The 22,516-nt window shown below is 36.3% G+C and overlaps 1 protein-coding gene and 2 long non-coding RNA genes across 3 annotated transcripts in view; 2 read left to right on the forward strand and 1 right to left on the reverse strand.

Annotated features, from left to right (window-relative positions):
- Positions 1-8,857, reverse strand: bgm (acyl-CoA synthetase bubblegum family member 1). Its single transcript, XM_036360106.2, has 9 exons — positions 8,681-8,857; positions 4,361-4,637; positions 3,257-3,602; positions 3,084-3,185; positions 2,397-2,794; positions 1,496-1,796; positions 1,132-1,422; positions 819-1,068; positions 1-759 (listed from the first exon to the last, which is right to left on the reverse strand). The coding sequence occupies exons 2-9, from the start codon at positions 4,597-4,599 to the stop codon at positions 686-688; spliced, it is 2,001 nt and encodes a 666-aa protein (XP_036215999.1). The 5' UTR covers positions 4,600-4,637; positions 8,681-8,857; the 3' UTR covers positions 1-685.
- LOC138856355 (uncharacterized) lies at positions 4,634-4,958 on the forward strand. Its single transcript, XR_011395570.1, has 2 exons — positions 4,634-4,758; positions 4,823-4,958. It is a non-coding gene; the product is annotated as an uncharacterized lncRNA (long non-coding RNA).
- The window catches only part of LOC118680412 (uncharacterized), a 21,156-nt gene continuing 5,607 nt past the window's right edge, over positions 6,968-22,516 (forward strand). Inside the window, exon 1 of the long non-coding RNA XR_004975949.2 lies at positions 6,968-7,553. This is a non-coding gene — a long non-coding RNA (uncharacterized lncRNA). The remainder of the gene's footprint in view (positions 7,554-22,516) is intronic.

Raw genomic sequence — 22,516 nt, forward strand, 5'->3', positions numbered from 1 at the left:
TTTTGTATTCACTTTTTTATGTACTTGCTTTATATTTTCTTATTTACATTGTACAATAAAATTTTTCATTTACCTAAAGTATTGGAATTTATTTACACAATTTAATAAGTAAGTAGTTTTATATATAAAGGGCATACATACAAGTATGTGTGTGAATTTTTGTGAAATATAATATAAAGTTATTTTTTAAAATAATAAAAAAAAACATATTTTGTATAAGCTTTTACAAATTCATAGCAACTACTTTTTCTACAAAATTTCAATAGCGTTTAAAATCAGTTTGGTCCTTATATAGAAGGTAAAAAGGAAAATATATCCATTAGCAAAATATGTTTTGTTAAAAAATAAAACCAGTGGATGTCGAAAAAAAATATTAAACCAACTGAATATTACTGCTAAAAATGGATAGGTATGCCTTTAAAATCTTATGTACATTTTTTATCTACCGAACTTAATTTAAGTCATTAAGGTATGTTATTTATTAAACTCTACAGGCTGGTTGCATGGCCAACGCTTTGTTCTCGCTTTCTTTGCTGTCTTTCTGTTAGTAATTTGTCTATATATATATGTATATTTGTTATTCCATTAACTAACTACATTTCTATGATTTAAGCAAAACGATAGGAATTACGAACAGCCTCGTTTGTACAACGCAGAGCGCTTTGGAAAGTGCCAGCAGCCAAGCTTAGGCATAAAGACCCTCGATGACATCAGCATACTGTTTGGCAACAACATTGCGTTTCACCTTCAAAGTGGGACCTAAAACAGAAACAATCGCTTTACGCTGTTCCCACAGTGGTATACTCTAGTACACTTACCCAATTCACCCGTGGGTATGGAGAAGTCATGTGGCAAGATTGTGAATTTCTGTACCTTCTGCGCATTGGAAATGGCGTGCTTGTTGGCGCGCTTTATACCGTCTTCAATAGATTTCCATACCTTGGGGCAAGGGCCTGCCTTCAGAATTTCACTCAGCGTTTTGTGTTCAACACCCAAACTCTTCACCCAAGTGAGCGACTCGTGAGTGAGGTCGTCGAGTGGTGCGCCAGTTTCGCGATCCATTTCGGTCTGAAAAACAAAAGTGAGATTAAGTTGGTATGCACTGTTTAGATAAAAGTAGCAGCCGCTCACCTTGATTGTTAGCAGCACGGTCAGATATTTGCGCTGTTCACCCACCAAGAAGGCATTCGCAATGCCATCCAATTCTTTCTTGATCAAATTCTCAATATGTACAGGTGGTATATTCTCGCCACCAGCGGTGATGATAATCTCCTTTGAACGTCCGGTTATGTAAACGTAGCCTTTGTCATCAATGTAGCCAACATCACCTGAGTGCAGCCAACAGTCTTCATCAAGCGCCTCATCGGTTTTCTCTTGGTTGTAAATGTAGCCCATGAACACGTGACGGCCGCGTATGCAGAGCTATTCAATCGATTGAAAGTACAAATTTAGCACTTGGAAACTCATGAAACCACAGATTATTTTCGCAACTCACCTCTCCATGACCATTTTCATCCTTGTTGACAACCTTAGTCTCACAACCGGCCAATGTTTTGCCGATCGAGTTTAGCGGCTGTGTATCAGGAAGACACAGTGTGTGGCAACCGCCCACTTCAGACATACCGAAGGCATCCAAAAGTTTCATGTCCAAGCTCAGGAAATATTTTTTTGTTTCGGGTGACATGGGTGCCGCAGCAGTGACGAGAGTTATGCACCGATCAAAGCCGAGTGCTTGTTTCACCTTGGACATAACTAATTTCTTAGCAAGGTTATAACCGAAACCACCGGGACCTTTGCTGTAAGGGAAAAGAAAATTATTAATCAAGGTTGCAAGAAATATAGATGCTACGAGTTATGGACAGGCATGCTTTTTAGCTTCAAGTTGTTAACGAAGCTTTGGTTAAAATGGAATTGAACTTGCAGAAACTCTAGACTTATATTCCTTCTCATTTGAACTTGGTCCAATTGAATTTTAACTATTAACAAAAAGGTTGTAAAATGTATATTAAGTAGTGGACGGACATTTAAGAGCGGGCTACTCTTCTCATGCATCACTAAAAGCGAGATAACAGTTCATTTACGTCATTACACTCGTCACGGCACGACTGACGGTGTTTTAATTACGTGCAATTACTCAACGCTTGAATGTTAAACGCCAATTTAACGGTTAAATGGTAGACTGTAGGCAGTCATCACGCTAGACGACAGAGAAGCCGACTGACAAACGATCGGCCGGCACCATTTAAGTGAGCACATAACAATAACGTGTTGCACATTAATCAAACGGTAAAAATACTTGCTCTCTATAAGGACGTGCCCACAAACATATATGGATACTTTCTCGACACACTCAAATAGCTGCTACACATCAAAATATAAAAGTTTACGCGACTTACCCGTGAGTCTCCATATAGTGACGCAATGTTACACCCTTAGCCCAGCTGGCGAGCATTTTCTTCAAACCACCGTTAGACGAGCCAATGGCTACCATGCGTTCCTGGAATTTTTCATAGACACGCGGAACGCCCATAAATCTTGTGGGACGCGCATCTTGTAGCGTCTTCACAAGTGTACCCTTCAGCGCATCCTTGTCGGCAAAATATATGCAACCAGCTATAGATGCAACTGTGTAGATATCAACAGTCTGTGCGGCCACATGGGATAGTGGCAGGTAGGATACGACCACCTCAGAGCCGGCTGTAACATTGTATAGCGACTTTGTGATGGCGCGGGTATTAAAGATGAGATTGTCATGGCTAAGCATAACACCCTTCGGCATACCCACGGTACCAGACTGTAAGTAAGAAGAAGAGAAAAAAAATCAAGAGGTTAGTGGCAAAAATGTAGGGTGAGGAGGCGCGGAAGTCGTGCACGAAGCAAAAAGCAATTAATTTGCGACTGAGAATGCATCAAAGTTGAGGCGCGCGTACGACGGACTGAGCTCGACAGACGTTTAAAGGGCAAACGTAAACAATGTACATAAATATGTTCAAGGTGTGAAGATTTGCATTGGATATTTTGTAATTGTCTGCCTTCAAGTTAGCTGCTAATTTCAACCTACCGCAACTAACATAATTACTTACAGTGTATACCAGACAGCAGCACTGGTTTATGGCGATATTCGCCAGACGCTTCTGGTACTCATCTTCAACATCCGCAACAGCCATCGCCTCGATTTCAGACCACTGTACAAAAATACATAGATGAAGTTTATTTAATTAGATGCAACTTTCAACTTTCTTTCCAAACCACTTACCCTGTAGTAGCCATCTTCCTTCTTCATGTAGGGCGCATATGGTTCCTGAATTTGAATGGCCGCCTTGAGATGTGGCAACTTGTCTCTAATCTCTTTAATCTTATCCATTTGCTTGGATTCGTCGACCACCACGATTTGTGCACGCGAATTCTCCAAAACATGCAGACAAGCTTCCGCTGAGTTGGTCGTGTAAATACCAGCGTTAATACCACCGGCGTGTATGGCACCCATCGCAGAGTAAAACCATTCGGCGCAATTGAAGGATAGCACACCCACTGAGTGGTGCGGCTCCAGACCGAGCTTGATGAACGCTTTGGCGACTTGATGCACTTTTTGTTCATATTGCCTGGCGCAGTTCCGGAGCAAAGTCGATAAATTCGGCAAAGAGGAAACAAAAAATTAGTTAATCCAACAGCAGTGTGAAAATTTGTCTTCGCCTAATGGCAGTGGAGCATGAAAATATGGCGACAAATGGAGTAATGGATTTTATTTTGGCACAAATCTGCGGACATACGTTCGAAGTGCGAATGTACGGCCGGCGGGAAGTGGCTGTGGACGCGGCGCAGTTAGTAGTGGTGTCATAGTTGGCACGAATGGTGAATTGTGATGAAAAATGTAATCCAGCCGATTCGTTTTTTACACAGTTGGCTGTGGTGCCAAGAAAAAAATGCGTGAAAGTGATTTTTGGACACCGTCAACAGCGCACAACGGAGGAATTTATGGATAGCAAATCAGAGAGAAAAATACTAAATTTAACTGCTGAAGTACGGTGTACCAATTGAAACGAACGACCACGTTAAAGCCGAAATTACTGTAAACGTTTAATTTGGTCGTAATAGTGTTTTATTAAGGAATGTGGGGCCTTGAGAACAAGTAAACTTTTAAGTTAGATTTGTGGGTAGAAAATTGTTATCCAAAGCAGATATATTACAATAAGTATTTGTGCGATTACTTCATTGCGGCTTAGTGGCATTAATATAAACATGTTATCTACCATACATATTATCGGAGGAAACAGAGAAAGAAGTCCAGACCTTCACTATGCATTTTGTGTAAAAAAAAAGCATATTTGAAAGTAAAGCGGCGGCTTTTCATTATATTCACCTGTAGGTAACAGTTACGTATTCCTTCTTCTCATTTTTTGTGCGCAGCGCTGGGTAATCACCATAATTATTAACGGTACGCTTCAACACACCGGGAACAGAAATTGGCTCTTCAGCTGAGAGCCCCTCAGTAGATCTACGAATCTTCACTGGCTCCTTAGGATCGCTCGTACGATATGACTCGGCTGGCAGCAAGCGATTCGGACCTGGACGGTTATATAATGACTCCCAATTGGACATGTCGATAGCTGTTTAAGTGCAGTGAGAAGTACAGAAAGCTGAAAAAGCGTTAAAAATATGGTTTACAAAAATTGCATAATTAAGATTGCCAAAGTGACTATTGACTTCAACGTATGAAAAAGATGCAAGCAAGAAGATAGCTAATAAATAATAAATAAAGTAAAACACATACTTGTATGTTTTCATGAAATTTTAAAATAATTATAGTTTCGAATATTGACAGATTGAAGTCAGCTCATCATCCGATAACCTTTGTCTTACGTCGCGTGGCCTTATCTGTCTAATATTTACTCATACTAATACGAATAATCAACACCGTTAATGCAGCCACACGAAGAAATTCGTTTTTGCTGCTAATCTTTGTGAGATTTGTTAGTCAGTTTAAATTTGTGCTCACATACATCAGTACTAACAGTAGCTATAGCTTATAATCACCTGATTACTATACGTGTTAACAAAGCACAAATAAGATAATTAAGCAGTTATTGCTAATAATAATAAAATTTCAATGTGTCGATAGCCCAAGCAAAAAGGTTGTCCCACTCGTTTGATTTATATATAGTTGTTTGCGGTAGCCTGACTACTTTACATTAAACTCTGACGTAGTATTTACTAAACAAAAACAATAAACTGGTTTATGACTGGGGAATTCAGTTGTCAGTAATTATAAATATTTACAGCATATTTGATTAGCACAAATAAATGGTAATCCGCAGACCGCAGGTAAGATTATGCGAGAATATTTTGCAAAGGATAACTCCGTAAGTCAAAAAAAAACCATATCTTCATGATTTTTTTGTAAAATACATTTTATTTAATAAATATGTAAAAATACTGCCCATTAAAAGAATTTACTATACTTTAATAATAGACGATTAATTTAAAAAAAAAATTTAGGTTCACTTGATCCCGTAGCCGATCTCTAGGAAGACCTCCGAAAGAAGATGACTGGCGGTGAGGAAGATTTCACTGCTTATAGTTATCTCAAATCAAAATCCCACAAAAATTGTTTAATTATTATGGATGAAAATAAGTAATGGTTCAAGGACTTCGTCAAAATTTTAAATTTTGGTAAAATGGCGGCTTCCCAATGAAAATAGCTTTCTGCTTAAAAATGCACACTTCCTAGTGGCTTAAAAATCAAAATGATGTATTATTGTATTATCAAAATTTTATTTCTTGAATTATTAACTGAAAAACATATTTAAGAAGGTCGTGTGAAAATTTCAAGTCGATCGGTGAAGCCTAAGCAATTTTTTTCATCGACTCTGATAACAGCGTTGCGAGAAAAACAAGTTTAGAGTTTTGGGTGCCGGCCACAACAATTCTTACAAATACGCTCATATCTCCGAAACTATTTGCCGGATCAACCTCAAATTTTCGGAGAATAACTAAACATTCACTAACTATAATAAAGGATGGGTTTAAAGCTTTGAAAACGCTACTCGATATGAATATATCAACCTCTTGCCCAAATCGGATAGAACCTTAAAGATCTGAAAGGCACAGATGAAGGGATAGAAATTTGACTTCCCTACCCAAAATTACTTAAACGCTTTCAAGGTACCGGAACATACAATATATAGTATACATATGTATATACAGTATACGCAAAAGTAATTGCGGGCCAATAAACATCAAAACTATTTAACAGTGTACATATGTCACGCCGTTTTTCCAAGGCCAAAAAATCGCAGCAAACATTGACGTGACAGAAATGGATGGCAAATATTCCTGAAAATTTCTACGTCATCTCAACAAAAAAAACGGGCGCAAAGCCTGCTGCTGCTATTTCTCTTTGTCTAATTTATAACAAAAATAAATAAGAAACACAAATGAAAACAAAGAACTATTTTTAGCCAAAAACGCTTAACAGATTTTTTATTCCACTTCACATTATCGGCACAACATGGGGCCAAGTGCTTGACATATTTGCAAATAGACGGATAGGAAGTAAAGAGAGAGCAGCGCAAAGCGGTTCGCCATGTACTCACTCATGGAGCGTCAATGCGGAATTGCACCTGTGTGAACTACCGTAAGCGCTGAACTCAATGCAATAACTGGTTAGAAGAAGTGTGCGCAATACCAACAAAAATGGTAAAGTTTACAAACGAGTTTAGCTGGAAATGGCGGGCGAGCGAGTGCAATGTGTGCAAAATACTGATTTGGGGAAAGCAAAACAGAGAAAGCAACAAAAAGTTGAAATCAGTGCGAGTCTATGCAGATCTAAATATACAAATGTTTACCAAATTCGTTCGCAACGGCCAAAAGCAAAAAACAAACTGCGCAACCTGAAGACAGCGCCGATGGTAGGTCACTGAACGATCGGCAGTGGAAGAGACTAACGCATTTCAGTGGCGCTCTTCACATGCAGCCATGCGCACGTGTGTGCTTGTGCGTCGCCGGTTTTCGAGGTATTTCCCAAACTCCGGCTTGGCGTCACTTTTTTCTGTTAAATGTTTGTTGTTGGTTTTTGATTTTTTTTTTTGGGTAGTCATTTGGCACGTTTACCTCTTGTTTGCTGGTGGCCACATAGTAAGATAAGCGCATTAAACTGTATATGCCTAGGTATATACTTTGTGTCAATAAGAAAATATTTATAAGTGCGTTATGCACTCTTAGTTTGCTTGCTCTCCGCAAGAGAAAAGAATGTGATTCACATAAGTTTTGACATTTTCCACTTCATTTCGTACTTTGCTGATAAGCATTTTCTTAATTTGTTAAAAATAAAAACTATTTTCATCGCTGTACTATGCACTGCAAGTTAGACTTTCGTTCATGGGTGCAATTAAACATCCGCACTTTGGCCCAAAGTAATACATGCACACGCCTTTATGTGCCACTAAAATTTTGTATGATGCCCGGTGATGTTTAACTTTATTACATACACATTTTGAGATAAACATTTTATTGTGCGGCTAATGCAAAACTACTGTGTGCGTTGAATATTTACGGTATGTATATGGTCTGAGTTTAATGACCATTTCATTTATGAATGCCTTTGATATCTAAGAATTTAATACAATCATTAATACATATATACAATATGTATAAAATGATAGACCATGCAAGGTCAAATATATGCTTTTTACTAAAGTTAAGTTTTTTTTAATTAAAGTTAAATTTTATTTTATTTATATAGCTGATATGAACTTTTTGTCTTAAATAATATGAGTTTGTTTTATATATGTACTCGCCATACTAATGCCTCAGTACAAGGATATACTATTTATACGAAAACTGTGTTTTAAGGAATGTCACTTTCATACCTGTTTCATACCTCTCTCACAAATTCAACACTGCTTTCATGTACGAGTATGAGATTTGCAAATTTCTTTCAAAATAAATTTTAATATTTCTATGAGTTTACTTTTTGAATAAATACAAATTTTCTAACCAAATCAATCACAGCAGTGTTGAAAAAATTTGAAGACACAAACTCTTCAAAAACAATTGCGAAACCGCCGCCAAAACGTGCGTATGTTGGATATAAAAATAAAAAATAAAAAACCTGAGCACAGCAATACTCCGTAATTTGTTGTTGTTTATAAAATTTACCAAAATATGCTGACTGTTGAAGATCTGGTAATATATATACATACATACTTTGGTATAAGCAATACAAACTGAATAAACGAAAACAGCTTAAATTTTTGAAAACAAAACAACTGTTTTACAGCAAAAGAAGCAAATACAATTTTACATAAATTCTGCGATTTCTGGCTCTCACCAAAGAGTATAGAGAAATTTTGTTTTAACTTTACTCCATTGTCAATATGATTGCGTGATGGCCAATTTTACAGTTCAATTTAATTACTGATATTTCAAATTTTCTTGAAGCTTTATACACATTGCACACATAATTACATAAGTTAACTTTTAATGACTCTAAATTATGAAGTCGAAACTAAAGTTCAAATGAGATACACATTTTGTTATCGCCACATCACGACAGCGTACAACACTACCCGTACTTAGACGCTATACCACATTTGTTAATATGAATAATTGCACTGCCGATCTTGACACTTAGGGGCACATTTTATTTGTCGCGTTTTTCGGTAAACCATTCTTCACCTACCAATAAAATCGAAAGTAGTTGTTCAGCAACCAATATTTAAAGACACGCAAGAAATGAAGAAACTAAAAAAAAATCTCCCAGAAAGCAATACGAGCGTGGAGACCGCGAACTGCCAAACGTATACGAAGAAACTTGCGCGTACAAGCCACGAAAGTAGACTGACACCGCTAACTGGCCGGAAACTTAACAAAACTTCGAATGCCCGCTAACGGCAAATGCAATGTGTTTGTATGTCCATAATACAAAGAAAAAGTCATAGAAAAGAAAAGAAAAAATTTAGTAGCGCCTTCACGATCAGTCAATAAAAACAACTATCTACAGCTAGATACCCAAGTCTATACGAACACGCATTCAGGCAGGGAAATGCTTCACGCTCTCGCTTCTCTTATAAATGCACATAAACAGCGAGTGATGATTGTACTCTCTCGCTTGTGATGACCGCTCGTGTTTGCTCGCTGCTTGAGCACAGTATAGTCGTACATCTGTACGGATTCGGTATATAGGCTTGTGTATGTATTTGTGTTTCTTATCAACACGTTGAGCGTGTTGTTGCTACTGCTTGACGAATCGGTTACACATTTGTTCACACAACAATGCAATCGCTTAAATATTAACTTTGTTGTTGCCTTATAATCCCCGTTGAAAACGCCTGAGGACAAACGTCAGCGGACTGCAAGAAAGTTAAGATAACTAAAACATGTAAAAGTGAAAGATTAGAATTGCACTTTGCCCTTAGACATAATGTTCTGGGCTGACCGAAACGAAACGAGGCATTTAGTTGGTTACTTTATCGAGCAATTAGGCGAGTGTGAGCTCCACCAAACCTAAACTTAATAAAGGTTTTATTATAATTATATTTATAATAAAATTTCATTGAGGTGAAAATTGAAGGAAAGATATGTTAAAAACAAGCCTGATCATTTATGGACCAAACATTTTTCCTAAAACTAGTAGGCGTACTTCTTTTATAAATTAATGCTGATAATTTAATTAGCTACAAATGAATAAAGAAATTTAAATATCCAAAGAATCACTTAGTATTGTGTAATTGTCTTGGTCAAGACAATCAGCGAGACTTAATAGACTTTAAGAGAACCAGTTTGACACAGAAAAAGTCCGAATATATATTTACGAATTATTTTACATCTCGATACCGATAACAACCAACGATTACACTAAACAATTTTCACAGTTAATTTATATACATATTTATTTTATAGATTATAAAGTAGTATATTGCTGATTCCTGTTAAAATCATCTTTTTGGCTCACCCACTAACATTGACAATGAAAAGAAATTTTCTTATCAAGTAGTCTCAACTACAGCGCCTGAGCGAATGCACTCAAATAGCACAGTTTGATTGTAGTATTGTACAAGTGCAATACCATATCTTGCCCCTCTCTCCGCCCGCTTCCTATAATCACTGCTGGGTGTTGCAACAATTGCGATTGTTTTAATGAAAATCAATTTGCTGCAACGCAATGCAATCAGTTTTAAATAAACTAACATATTGAAATTTTTACTATATACTTGTACATATATGCACATACAAATACTATATTTTGTAATAATCAGTGCAGACCACGCGAGCCCGTTCCCTAGTACGCCGACATTTTCATATTTTTTGTTCTGGCTTGTTTATTAAAATACGTGGGTTAAACATAAACAAGTTTTCTAAGAAATCGGATGTTTTATTAAATCTGCAAAGTTTCCTGGTAAGTTTTGTAATACTCATATTGGTATAAAACAAGAAAAACCTAACCTCACTTCACCGATGCTTCATATATACTCTTTACGGGAATAGAACTATCCACGATGTTTAAAATAAACAACCTTCAAAAAGTTCGGCGGTTCCGACAAATGAGCTTTTTGAGAGGAAACGGACGTGTGCCAAATTTCCGTTCGATATATCCAAAACTTCGTGGCACAACCAGTTCAAGGTAGAACGAGTGCTGTCGACGTATGGGAAAATAGGGAGTGTGAAGAGTGTCAGTGAGAACACTCTGTCAAAGTGCTTCCGTACAACTCTTAAAAAATAGTAAATTAAAGTAGGTGCTATTCGGTTACCCTGGCTTGGAAACGATTGCTTAACCGAGTTGTTGCGTTCTATTCATCACATATCTTCAAGAAAGAATCAACGGATTATAAACGAAATTTAAACAAAACGATTTATCATAATTAATGTCATAACATTAATTAAAATTATTCGCATGTCTATTTATAAAATATGCTTCGGAAATAGTTTTAAATTAATTTGCAGCACTTGCGAGAAACACATTTCTTTTTGTTAATAGTAGCAATTATATTTTAAATTTTTTTATAGTTCTCAGTATAGGTGTAATGAAACACTTCTCACCTTCAATCCCGAATACACTCATATGAAGAAAAAATTGCGTGACTAATTACTGAAACGTTTTTAAGAAAGTGTTTAGTAAAAAAAAAACTTCTGCTTAAAGGTTGTTTATTAAATGTTCTAATTTGTGGTGCACTTTGTGCCGCGTTTTACCGGTAGTTGACTTTAAAACTGAAATGATCAACTACTCTCAGCTAGTTTCTAAGTTTTTAATTTTACAAAAAAAAATTAATCACTTTTAGTGTTCAGAATAGGTTTAAGGGTTTTTTGTAAACGTTTATTATGCAGTTTTTCAAATGAAGTAAGGATAATTACTTTTGCTGTTGGTTATTTGATGTTTTGTCTTAATATTTCATTATCCGCAGACCTGTTTCTACAAAAAATTTTTGGAAGTTTAGAAATTGAAGAAACACAACGATGTTTTTTATATTATTTTAATGACTTTTAAGACGTTTTAGAAGTCGAGTAGCTTTTTGTTTTTATGATAATAAGTCCATAGACTTTTCATGCTTGCTAAGTCAATGATCAAGTAGCTACCTTTAAGAAAAATATTTTGTGTCAATAATAGTGCCGATAGTGTAGATTCTATATCTTAATGAACGATCGGAATCAAGTGGTTGTATGGAAAGTTTTGTCATTTGGCGAGATATCATCAAGATGTTTGGCATGGATTATTGCCTAGAATTAATGGTGCAATCTTCGAAGAAATGTTTCAGATCGGATCACTATAACATCTAGCTGTGATATGAACTAACCGATCAGAATCAAGATAAAGATCTTTTTATACTCCTTTATGCTATAAAAAATGCACCGGTGAAGGGTATTATAGCTTTATGCAGACGAAGTTAACTTTGTTTCTTGTTTAATTTCCCTTAGAAAATACTTAATGCGATTTTAGGCATTAAAAAAGAGACCACAAATTTATAGAAGTTGCAGCAATTTATTATGCATTTCCTTTTTTTCATTTTTGGAATATCAAACTCATAAAAAATGTTACAGCCATTTCGCTATTTATGCGCTCAAATGGTCTTAACAAAGCCAAATGTCGCCAAATTTTTTATTTAACCCACAAAAGTGATTATATGCCCATATCTGCCGACAATTTACATATACATACATATATACAAGTACTCATAGTAAAGCAATCGGCCAACAACAACGGCCCGCGATCGTGGGCACTAAGACGCTTATCGTCAAGCGGTTAGCGCACATTGTACAACATATCATCTGATAAGGAATTGTCAGCACGGACTTTGTATTCTCTCACGCGACTGCAGTCATATACATATGTACATATATACACTCCAGTATAAGACTACATACATAAGTTAAGAGTTTTGAATGTAATTTATTGAGTTTGATCATCCTTCTAGTCACTTATTTCGTTACTGTTCGATTGTATTGCCTTATTGCCGTGATAAGCTGATTATCCAAACGGTCCTTATGTGAACTTGTGCTCATAAATAAAATATATGTTATCAATTATCTATCGACTGTTGAGATATAAAAAAACAGTAACATTTAACGTTAAATGTAGACTGATCTGCATAGACAGAAGAATAAAAATATAAAATTTTTAATAAATTTGCTTTCGATATTCACAGAATAGTTTTATATGCTTTAAATAAAATATGATAGTTTATAGAAAATGTGAGGCATGGGAGCTGCTCGAAACTTTTGGGTTACTAAAATCTTTTTTGGCGTGGAAATAAGTATTACTCCACCAAAGAGTAACGCGCAACGCAAATCAGCAAGAGTCAAAAGATAAGTCAACGTAAGGTTTCATCGTGAGTACCGTCAGTTTGTTAGAGCAACTGGTATAGTTTCTTGCAAACGCTTGGTGAATCGAACACAGCTAGTGAATACCATCACAATTTAGTTTGAATCTCATAAGAATGAAAATTTTTAAAACACAAAATACCAAAGTTCCTAAATATAAACGAAATATTACTTAAATCAGCTTCCACTTCAGTACAATTCTTCCTCTATCAAAAAAAATTGATTTTAATTCAACAACGCTTGCAAATTTGATTACCTAAATAAGCTAAATTTTCACGTTTTATAATGCCACAATTGCTTTATCATTGCGAATAGACTAAAAATTTAATCAATTAGTTATTCGACACTTTTATGCAACACTTTTTATTAGCGTAAAACCCGAAACATTTATTATGAAATATATTACTCAACCAAATCTTCCCTTCCCCTATGTATATTTTAAAAAATTAAATGTATGAATGTATAAATCAGTGTTTATATTGATTAACGTTAAGCTGCGACTGCAGCCGGTGGCTTATCACGGATTTTGATTTATAGAACGGGACCATAAACGTGATGTCAAAGGGATTTCTATGAGATACGGTTTTATTTAACTCAACTTTATTGTTAGCCGTACTAAAATATCTCTGTGTTAACAGTCAAGTCCAAGGCTTTAATTTCGTTTGATGTGTCCATTCAATTATAGACCCTTACCTAGTGTACAGTCTAAAATCTTTATGATCCAATTGATTAGTTTTATTAGTTGGCGCGCATACTAATTTTGTTGTTTCTTGCTTTAAATATACATTCTAGGCACGTACAAGAAATTTTTGTTTGTGATGTGCAATTAAAATCTAATCAATTTAGTGAGAAATTGAAATTCACACGAGGACACAAAATTAATTTTAAAAAATTATAAAGTTATGGGTCCTCGAAGTATAAAGCGGAAAGCCCGTGTCCTCGTCGTCACGATTTCTACACTTTGGTCATCCGAAAATCAAACCGATACAGATTCTTAATTAGTCATTAACATTAACTAACAAAGCTGGATAAAAATGTTGTCATAAAATTGCGGCTATTCAAAAATTAATGCCGATTTCTTCGCTTCCTCAAATCTTCTGAAAATAAATTAAGAATTTTTAGTTTTTATTAGTCCATACTACAGAGAGTTTTAAAACATATTCATACATGCACATACTTGAGCTTTGATTGCTCCGATCAATTGTAAACAAATGATTTATTTCTGTGTGTAAAATAATAAATAAATTTTTATTCTAATATTTTCCCTCCCAGGGGCTCATCTGAGCTGCGCTTTGCTAATCTTGCACGTATGCCTAATATTTTTGCACACTTTTGCATTCTCTTATCAACTGATATTTTTAGGGAGATCAATTGCATAGCACTCACTGAAACAATATCGTCAGTTTAAATGTACTGTTTTTTTTTTGCTCATTTTTGTGATAAGATAGAATTATTACTTTATTATTATTAAAGCATGCAATTACCAGTATTTTTAGTCTCGAAAATAATCAAAAACAAGTAAGAAAGGGCCAAGTTTGGATGTAACCGAACATTTTATACTCTCGCAAAGTCAAATGGTATACTTGTTTCCGATTTCTTTGTGGATCTTGCCGCCTTGTTCTATGTTAACCGATATTTTCGGTAAAAAGTCAACTATAGGCACTGGAGTCCACATATTCAGTACCTAGGGGCTTGAACAGTTTTGATTCAATTTAAATAAGTTTTACCTCGATACAATCGTTGTTGCTTGATTTGCATACTGGAAAGCGAAAAAATCAAATGGAATTTTGAATGGTGTTATATGGGAAATAGACGTGGTTGTAGTTCGATTCACCCATTTTCGCACTATAGCATAGAAATATGAAAAGAATATAACATTCGGTACATAACAAATTTGGTTGAAATCGGTTAAGCGGATCCCAAAATGTAGGTTTTCACCTATAAGTGAGCGGTGATACGCCCACAGAATAATTTTGAACGCGGTTCCTATAAAGTCATCTCATACCATCCTAGAGATAAAATTTAACGTCTCTGACTTGTTTAGTGCTTGGTTTATCGCGGTTTTGGTATTTTTTCACAGTATTTCAATATTCAACTATTTTCACACCGTCAATAGAGTTTCTAAAAACATTTGCTTCCAGTGAATTTTGTTATTATAGCTTTAGCAGTTTAGGAGATATGCACATTAAACCTATTAGAGGCGGGACCACGCCCATTTAAAAAAAAAAGTTAACTACAGATGCCCCTTCTTAATGTGATCCTGTATATCAAATAACGTATTTATTAGTTTTTGATTGATGGCGTTTTGTGGGCGTGGCAGTGGTCCGATTATGCCCATCTGCAATACCAACCGTCTCACGGTATCAAGAAACATGTCTACCAAGTTTCATAAAGATATCTCAATTTTTACTCAAGTTACAGCGTGCACAGACGGACGGACGGACGGACGGACGGACGGACGGACGGACAGACAGTCACCCGGATTTCAACTCGTCTCTTCATCCTGATCGTTTTTATATATATATAACCCTATATCTAACTCGATTAGTTTTAGGTTATACTAACAGCCGTTAGGTGAACAAAACAATTATACTCTGTAGCAACAGGTTGCGAGAGTATAAAAATTACTGAAGTTTATCTCTTTTTTATGAGTAACGGTAATTCTTTATATAAGCGAGCTTAAAATCTCACCATAACTGTAATCTTTTATAACGTAATTTTATGAAAAACCAAGAATAATCAGACGCTAATTAAGATTATCATTATAGGCCAATGATAAGTACTAGTATTAGAAAACCAAGAAAATATTTTAACTGCGGCTGCACCGAAGCTGTAGCACCCTTCACAGGCGCATTTCTTATATCAACTATATGTATAACCAAATCGTAAAATGTAACCGATGAAGGCTTGGATTCAACGGAAAACGAGTGCTAGTTCTTTCTAGCCAGTCAAATTAAGATTTCTTAACGAGGAAAAAGCTATTTTATGAAAAAATTTATCTTAACTTTGATCGGTCAGTTTGGATGGCAGCTGTATGCTATAGTTATACAAATGTATTTAATGTTGACAATAGTTGTCAGAATAACACAAATCTAGCAATTTTCTGGAATGCTATATACTTGAAAGGTTATTACAGTATTAAGTACTTTATTCCATAACTAGTTGCTCCTTAGTTTTCTTCTTCGTCATGTAAACTAAAAATAAATATTTAAATTACGTTGAAAAGCTAAAACAGAGAATGTTAATTTAACTTTCTTGTAGTATGGACAGCAACCAATAACGGCGTTTTTGTGCCATGCCAAAGGTGGGTGTTTTCGCTAAGAAAAATTGTGGACGCATAAGGTGTGTCAGAAGAAATAAAAATTGATTTTAAATGAAAATTTAAATTAAAAAAAAAATAACTGTGAATTGAAGTGTTATATTTATTTCTTTATTCAGTTTTTTTCATATTTCGAAAAAGAAATTATATGCGTAAAACTTAGAATAATGCAAATTTTTAATCTGCCGGCAGTGTGCGAGAAGAGACTGGCTCTGAAACATGTACAAGAAGGGAATTCCACAAGCACGGCACGTTCAGTCTCAGCTTGCCTATTAGACTAGCTGATATTGAGAAATTGTGTAATAATTCAGATTTTTCACAGCATGAAAAAGCTGAATGGAGCTGATAAGTGTGGCTTTGAAACTGCGAAGTCTGTAATTGTTTCGGTGTACGTGTACCGACCCTTCTTAAAATTTTATCTGCTGGAGATAACGCAGGAAGCGATAGACCAACGGTCATTTCGAGAAAAACGTAATTACACCATCGGAACAACAAAAATAGCGGAGGGGGGCCTTGCGGATATGACAAAAATGGCTTAGGCGATTATGAAGTCAATAAAGGGGAATATAAAATATTTACCATATATGCCACTGAAGTCGTGTTTATATGTGATCGCTAAGCATTATTGAAAGTGGGTTTTTCTCCTTACAGGCATTTGATTGCGATTGACCGCAAATACCAAGATTAACTACCCAAGTGGTAGTATATTCCTGAGAAGGATGCTTATGATATTAAAAACGGAACAAGGACGTAAAACGCGTGAGAGAGAAATGTGAAAACAATTTGTTTACTGTTGGCATGATGTTAAAGATCGAGGCCCACGCTCTGACATACACACACACATCTAACGAAAAATAAACAGTACAGTAAACAACATTCAAAAACTTCCGCAGACCTACACCTACGCGGATGTGATTTAAGTGTGGGGCACTTCTCATGCTTTCTTGCCTTTCAATGACTTTATGGCTTTTGCGACATTCGAACTGCCTTTGCGACACATTCCCGTTATCCTTTGGTTTATTTAACACCAGTTTGCGGTTAAATTTATGCTGTAGTGTGTTGGTTGGTGCTGTCTTCCGAAGGCTGCGAATAAATAAATATTGAAATACGACGCTTCTCGACCTAGGTGGTTGCGGTGATCAATAGTAATAATCTGTGTTGTAAGGAAAATTAAAATTCTTGCTAAGGAAATAAATATAAACAGGAAAGTAAACAAAAGATGCTGCAGAAAGTATAATGTATTGCCGTAAACAAGTTGGATCTTTAGTTCTGTGATTTATATTTGCTTTAATAGATTTTTGAAAATAACGTAAATAATGCTTCAATAAGTGTAGTAGCAACAACGACAATACGAGATTCGCTGAAAAATTTATAATAGTATTGTATTCTTCAGAAAAACTGCTATTTATCGCTTCATGCAAAACAACTCCCCAAATCTACTCTCTTATTCATCCCCTTAACGCTGACCTACATTCGCCCACAACTGCTAACACAACGTTCACCTCTCTAGCGATATCCGCGTACTTACAGCACATTTTTTTCCCCCACCCCGCCGGTTCTTCCCCAACAAGTACTTACTCATAAAATTCCACATTTATCTACATTTTTCTTCTGCCATTTCAAATTTTTGTAACCTTGTCAACACATCACCACATCAGCAAACATATTCCACGAACTACTTACTCGCATTCCACTCGCTATTAGATTACATTAATTCACGATATTTCTTGCTTATCACGCAAACAACTTTTTGTCACCACGCTCAGCTCGCATCGCGTCCCCACCAGCCCTGCTGCAACAGCTTGACCCCATTCGCTGTGCAAACACGCTCGATTTCCTTTGAAATGCATTTGTGAAAGCATTGATTTCCCATCGCAAGCCACAATATAAATGATGATGGCGTTTGACAAAGGGGAAGGGGTGTTTTTTTCGCACTTTTTTTACAATTTTTATACTAATGAGATATTTAAAGCATTCTGTGAAGAATTTTATGCTAATTATATGAGGCGCACAGACAGAAAACAGCTAAAACTCAATCCGATGATAGCAATCACTAAAAAAGGTCGGTCGCAAGGGTACGAACAGGACCATAACTGGCAATGACGTAAGAAATATTGAGTCTAAAGTATGCTTCATAAAGTTGGTAGAGAATTGATCACAAAATATTATATTACACGAGTCCACGAGATTCGAAAGCAAACGAAGCATTGGTGCAGGCATCGCTAAAAGGACCACGCACTAAACTTGAGGAACGTTTTCCGCAAATATTCCATGCAAAAGTTTTCGCTATATGTCGGTGTGTAGAAATAAAACTTCAACGCAACTATCGCAATGTAGGTATTGCAATATTCAGCTATAGTCATGCGGCACTCAAAGTATTCTCAGCTTACGAGATTAAATCGCTATTGGTGCAGGTGTGTTACACCCCGAGTGTATGTACGGCTGAACAGCCTATCAGTCTGCAACCGAGGAAACCTTATTTGGATTCCGAGTCATAAAGGGATAGCCGGAACTAACTGTTTGGTGAGCTAGTCTGCAGCTGCTTCTAGAGTAATATTAAAGAAATCCTGGAACGAAGTGAGTCACCATAACATAAAGGGCAGGTAATAATATTGGCAATAATTTACAGGCAAGCGCCAGGCAAAGTTGCTAAAGGACGGTTACAGCCTCATTAGGTTGAAAAGACTACTCGTGGCATTTTATACGAGCATTGCAGACTCAAGAAGCACCTATTCAGGAGCCTGTAATTCAGAATGAGTCTGTGTGAAAGAAGGGATAGCACAATAGACCTAAGGTCGCAGTGCAAACCTCAATTTATTTTTAATTCTAATTCTACATGTGCCAAAAGGTGACTTATAGAATAAGTAGAACCTGACAATAAGATTGATCGTTCCAAATGAAGGTCCAAAAGGAACGAAGAAACTGTTAAACCTGCAACTAGAAGCTTAAACCATGCATTTCTTACCTTTAAGTAGCGTTTTCCCACCGTTGAAGGTAGAGAAATCTTCAGAGCAAACTCGGCAGGAAGATTCTACGAGAAAATGTAGATATCAGAGAATGGGAACGCTACTATTTGTGAAGTTGGAAAATTGTATGAAAAAAGTGATAAACAATAAGAAAATAATAACAGAGACAGCTAGCTCTACTATATATGATTATAGCTCGTTTATCATCGGTTAGCAACGCGGCTCCAGGCAACATCAACTAACTTTGCCTACATACTTGTACAGAAGCCTTTCACTCTAAAGTGCACCACCTAATACCGTTAAATTATGCCTATCAAATACTTGAGGGCAGGACATACGTGCTTACGTCCTGTAAGCGGCAGCCGTTCTAAACGCTTGCGTGAATGTAATTATTCTCAAAATGGACGCACAACAACAATATAAACGTAATAGTTACTGTGCAACGAAACAAATTGCATTCAGGTAACAAGCGTTGCATGAGCGCACACACACAACAAATATGGCATTGTGCAACGTCAACACAAATTAAACATCATTTGTGCAATTGAGACGTGAGATAAAAATGCAAATGACGCGGCGGCGCAAGCGGAAACGGAGCTGCGCGCGTACTGTGCGGAAGCAGCTAGTAGGAACTGTGTACCGTAATTGTAGGTGGAGTAAAAGCAGAAGCTTAAAATACACTTAACTCGTTAAATCGTTATTTGAGGCAACATAAAAGGCGCTGCCAGGCTCTCGGTAGCGTTTAATGGCATGATGCGCCGGAGTGTTGTTGGCGGCTGAACTGTGAGGTGTGGAGCGCAGTAAGAAGACTTTCTGAGAATGGTGCTGGAGTGGCTTGTTAAATATGTGCTTAGACCCTGGAAAAATATTGATACTGGCGGTCTTTAAACCGTTATCAGGTCGAGGTTATCAGCGGAAAAAATACAATAGTTCACAGATAGTTCCACAACTCAAGCATTCAACCCTGAAGACTGCAGCTTACTTGCTTGGCACAAATTACAGTGACAGCAAATTGTAATACTACACTTTAGCCATAATAATCATAAAACCAGCAGCAGGGACTACATGCGCACAGAAAAAGTTGGCAGCGCTACATTGATACGACACTAAAATGCATTGAAGCGAGGAGAAGTCAAAACGCGCTGCACAAAGAAGGTGAAAAGTTGACCCCCGCCTGACTTGCGAGCGACAGCAGGAGCATAAAAATGCAAAGCTGTACACAAAATTAAAAGCCACAATGAAAATCCTAACAAATTATTGCATGAAAAGAACGACTGGGTGGAGGCGAGGCTGGGAAAAGTAGTTAGCAAGGACAAAGCGCTTGGGCCATAATTACACTTGAATGCATGCTTATTACAACAATAGGGAAAGCAAATAAAAATCCAACAGCAACAACAACAGTAGCAAGACTTAATAACTGAGTTGTATGCAGCAATGTACGCAGCGCAGACGGCAACAATAGCAACAGCTACTTGGGGATGCAAGTGCAGTAAGTGGCAAAGCAGTAAATGAAGAAACAAGCGACAGCGCACACACACATGTGAGTGCCAGCGCTGAGCTAGAAGGACACTTACGGATTAGAAGTGGCAGGGCGACAAGAAAGTGGCGTTTGGTTGACTGGTGGGCGTGAATAGTGGGCGTGCGCAGAGCGCGTGTAAGTTTAAAGCAAATATATTGCACGACACATTGCATGTAATTGCACTGGTGTGTAGAATGTTTATAATGATTGTGTTGCGCGTTATTTGATTATAATTAGAAGGGAATAATAGCGGATTTTAGTGAACCTCACATCCCTAAATTGACGGTTGTACGGCGCAGAAGATGAAAGTTTTCCTGCATTTAAGTTAGGAGTGCTTTAGTTTCAATTTTAATTTTATAAGAAAGCTTTTGCATTGAGTTATTTGTAAAACATAAACTTTGTTACGATTCCTATTTCCCTTATTTCAAAAATCTTCATACGCTTCCATTTGTGGGCACTCTTAAGTTATTGTAATTTTGTTATTGATTTATTCAAAAGCTTGTGTATATTTTTTCAGTGTTACAATTTATAATTATATGATTGATGACAGCTGTTAGCGAAGACACGGATATACACAAAGACGATGCGAGTTTATTTAAACTTTTCCACAAAATAGGTGTTTAAGAATGCAAAGTAAGAAAATATTTTATTGAAAAATGCTGGCGATTGATTTTGGCAAATGGCTTCCGAGAAATGTTGGTGGATACAATTATTAATTGGTTGCCTTCAAGATGCAATAAAACTTTTTTTAATTTTTTCATCAACATTTACCATAATCTCATTTAAAAAAATGCTTCTCTCTTCAATAATGCACGCATTGCTTTACATTCAATAAAACTTAACCTTAAGGGATAGTATGCACTTGCAAGCCAGATAAAACGATTTTTTACGATTTTTTGAAGAGACTTTTTATTTAACAAACAATTAAAAAGCATGTGCTTTTAGAGAATTTAAGGTATCTTAAAAATCGTTGATTCATTTTGAAAAATTTGGGATACCCTTGAGCTTGTAGCCGAACTCCTGGAGGACCACCGAAAAAAGGTGTATAAAGGCTGTGAGGACGAGTTTTTTAATCAGTATAGATAAATAAAAATAATGATTAGTGATAAGTCAAAATTGTGATTTTTGACAAAATAGTAATCTAATGCTATAATAACATTTGATGTTTTTCTGCGCCCAATGCAAAACTGACTGAATTATACGCATCAGTGTTCGCAATTGAACATGTGTTTATTTACAAAAATTAAAAATATTTTCTATATCGGCAAAAACATTTAAAAATTTACTACTCGACTCCTTGAACCCCATTTTTTCTAATAACTTAATATTGCTTACAATAATAGTACAAAATTTAATAAAAACAAATTTATTTTATCATTTCATTTCTTATACAATTCACTTAACTTTGCAATTTCTTATACGATATGCTCACCGTGAAGATCCCATTAAGTAAATTACTCTCGTAGAAATTTCTAAATCGTATACATAAGTTAGCACCATAGACGGTAAACTTTCATACACATTTAGTTACATATTTATGCGCGCATAAAAAACTCGCAACATTTTAAACTTTTTCCACGTAGCTTTACGTTTAGTTCAGCGATTCCGCGAATTTTACTGCGCTACATTAGCGCACACCAGCTCGACGGGGGGAACGCATTTATACATAGCTGCCGTCAACAAATATTAATAACCTAGTGTTGGCGCTCTCCACACACACTCACACATACAGACACACGCACACTGACATCTTCATCAGTAACATGTCTCACCTGTCAACGGCGCACGGTTAAACTTTCGCTTCCACGAAGCACGTGCTGAGCTCTTCGTCTCCATACACACACATGTATTATGCATTTGTAGCGAAATATCGTATTTACATATTAACATAGTGCAAAT

The sequence above is a fragment of the Bactrocera oleae genome, chromosome 3, assembly GCF_042242935.1.
Source record: "Bactrocera oleae isolate idBacOlea1 chromosome 3, idBacOlea1, whole genome shotgun sequence".
Lineage (NCBI taxonomy): Eukaryota > Metazoa > Arthropoda > Insecta > Diptera > Tephritidae > Bactrocera > Bactrocera oleae.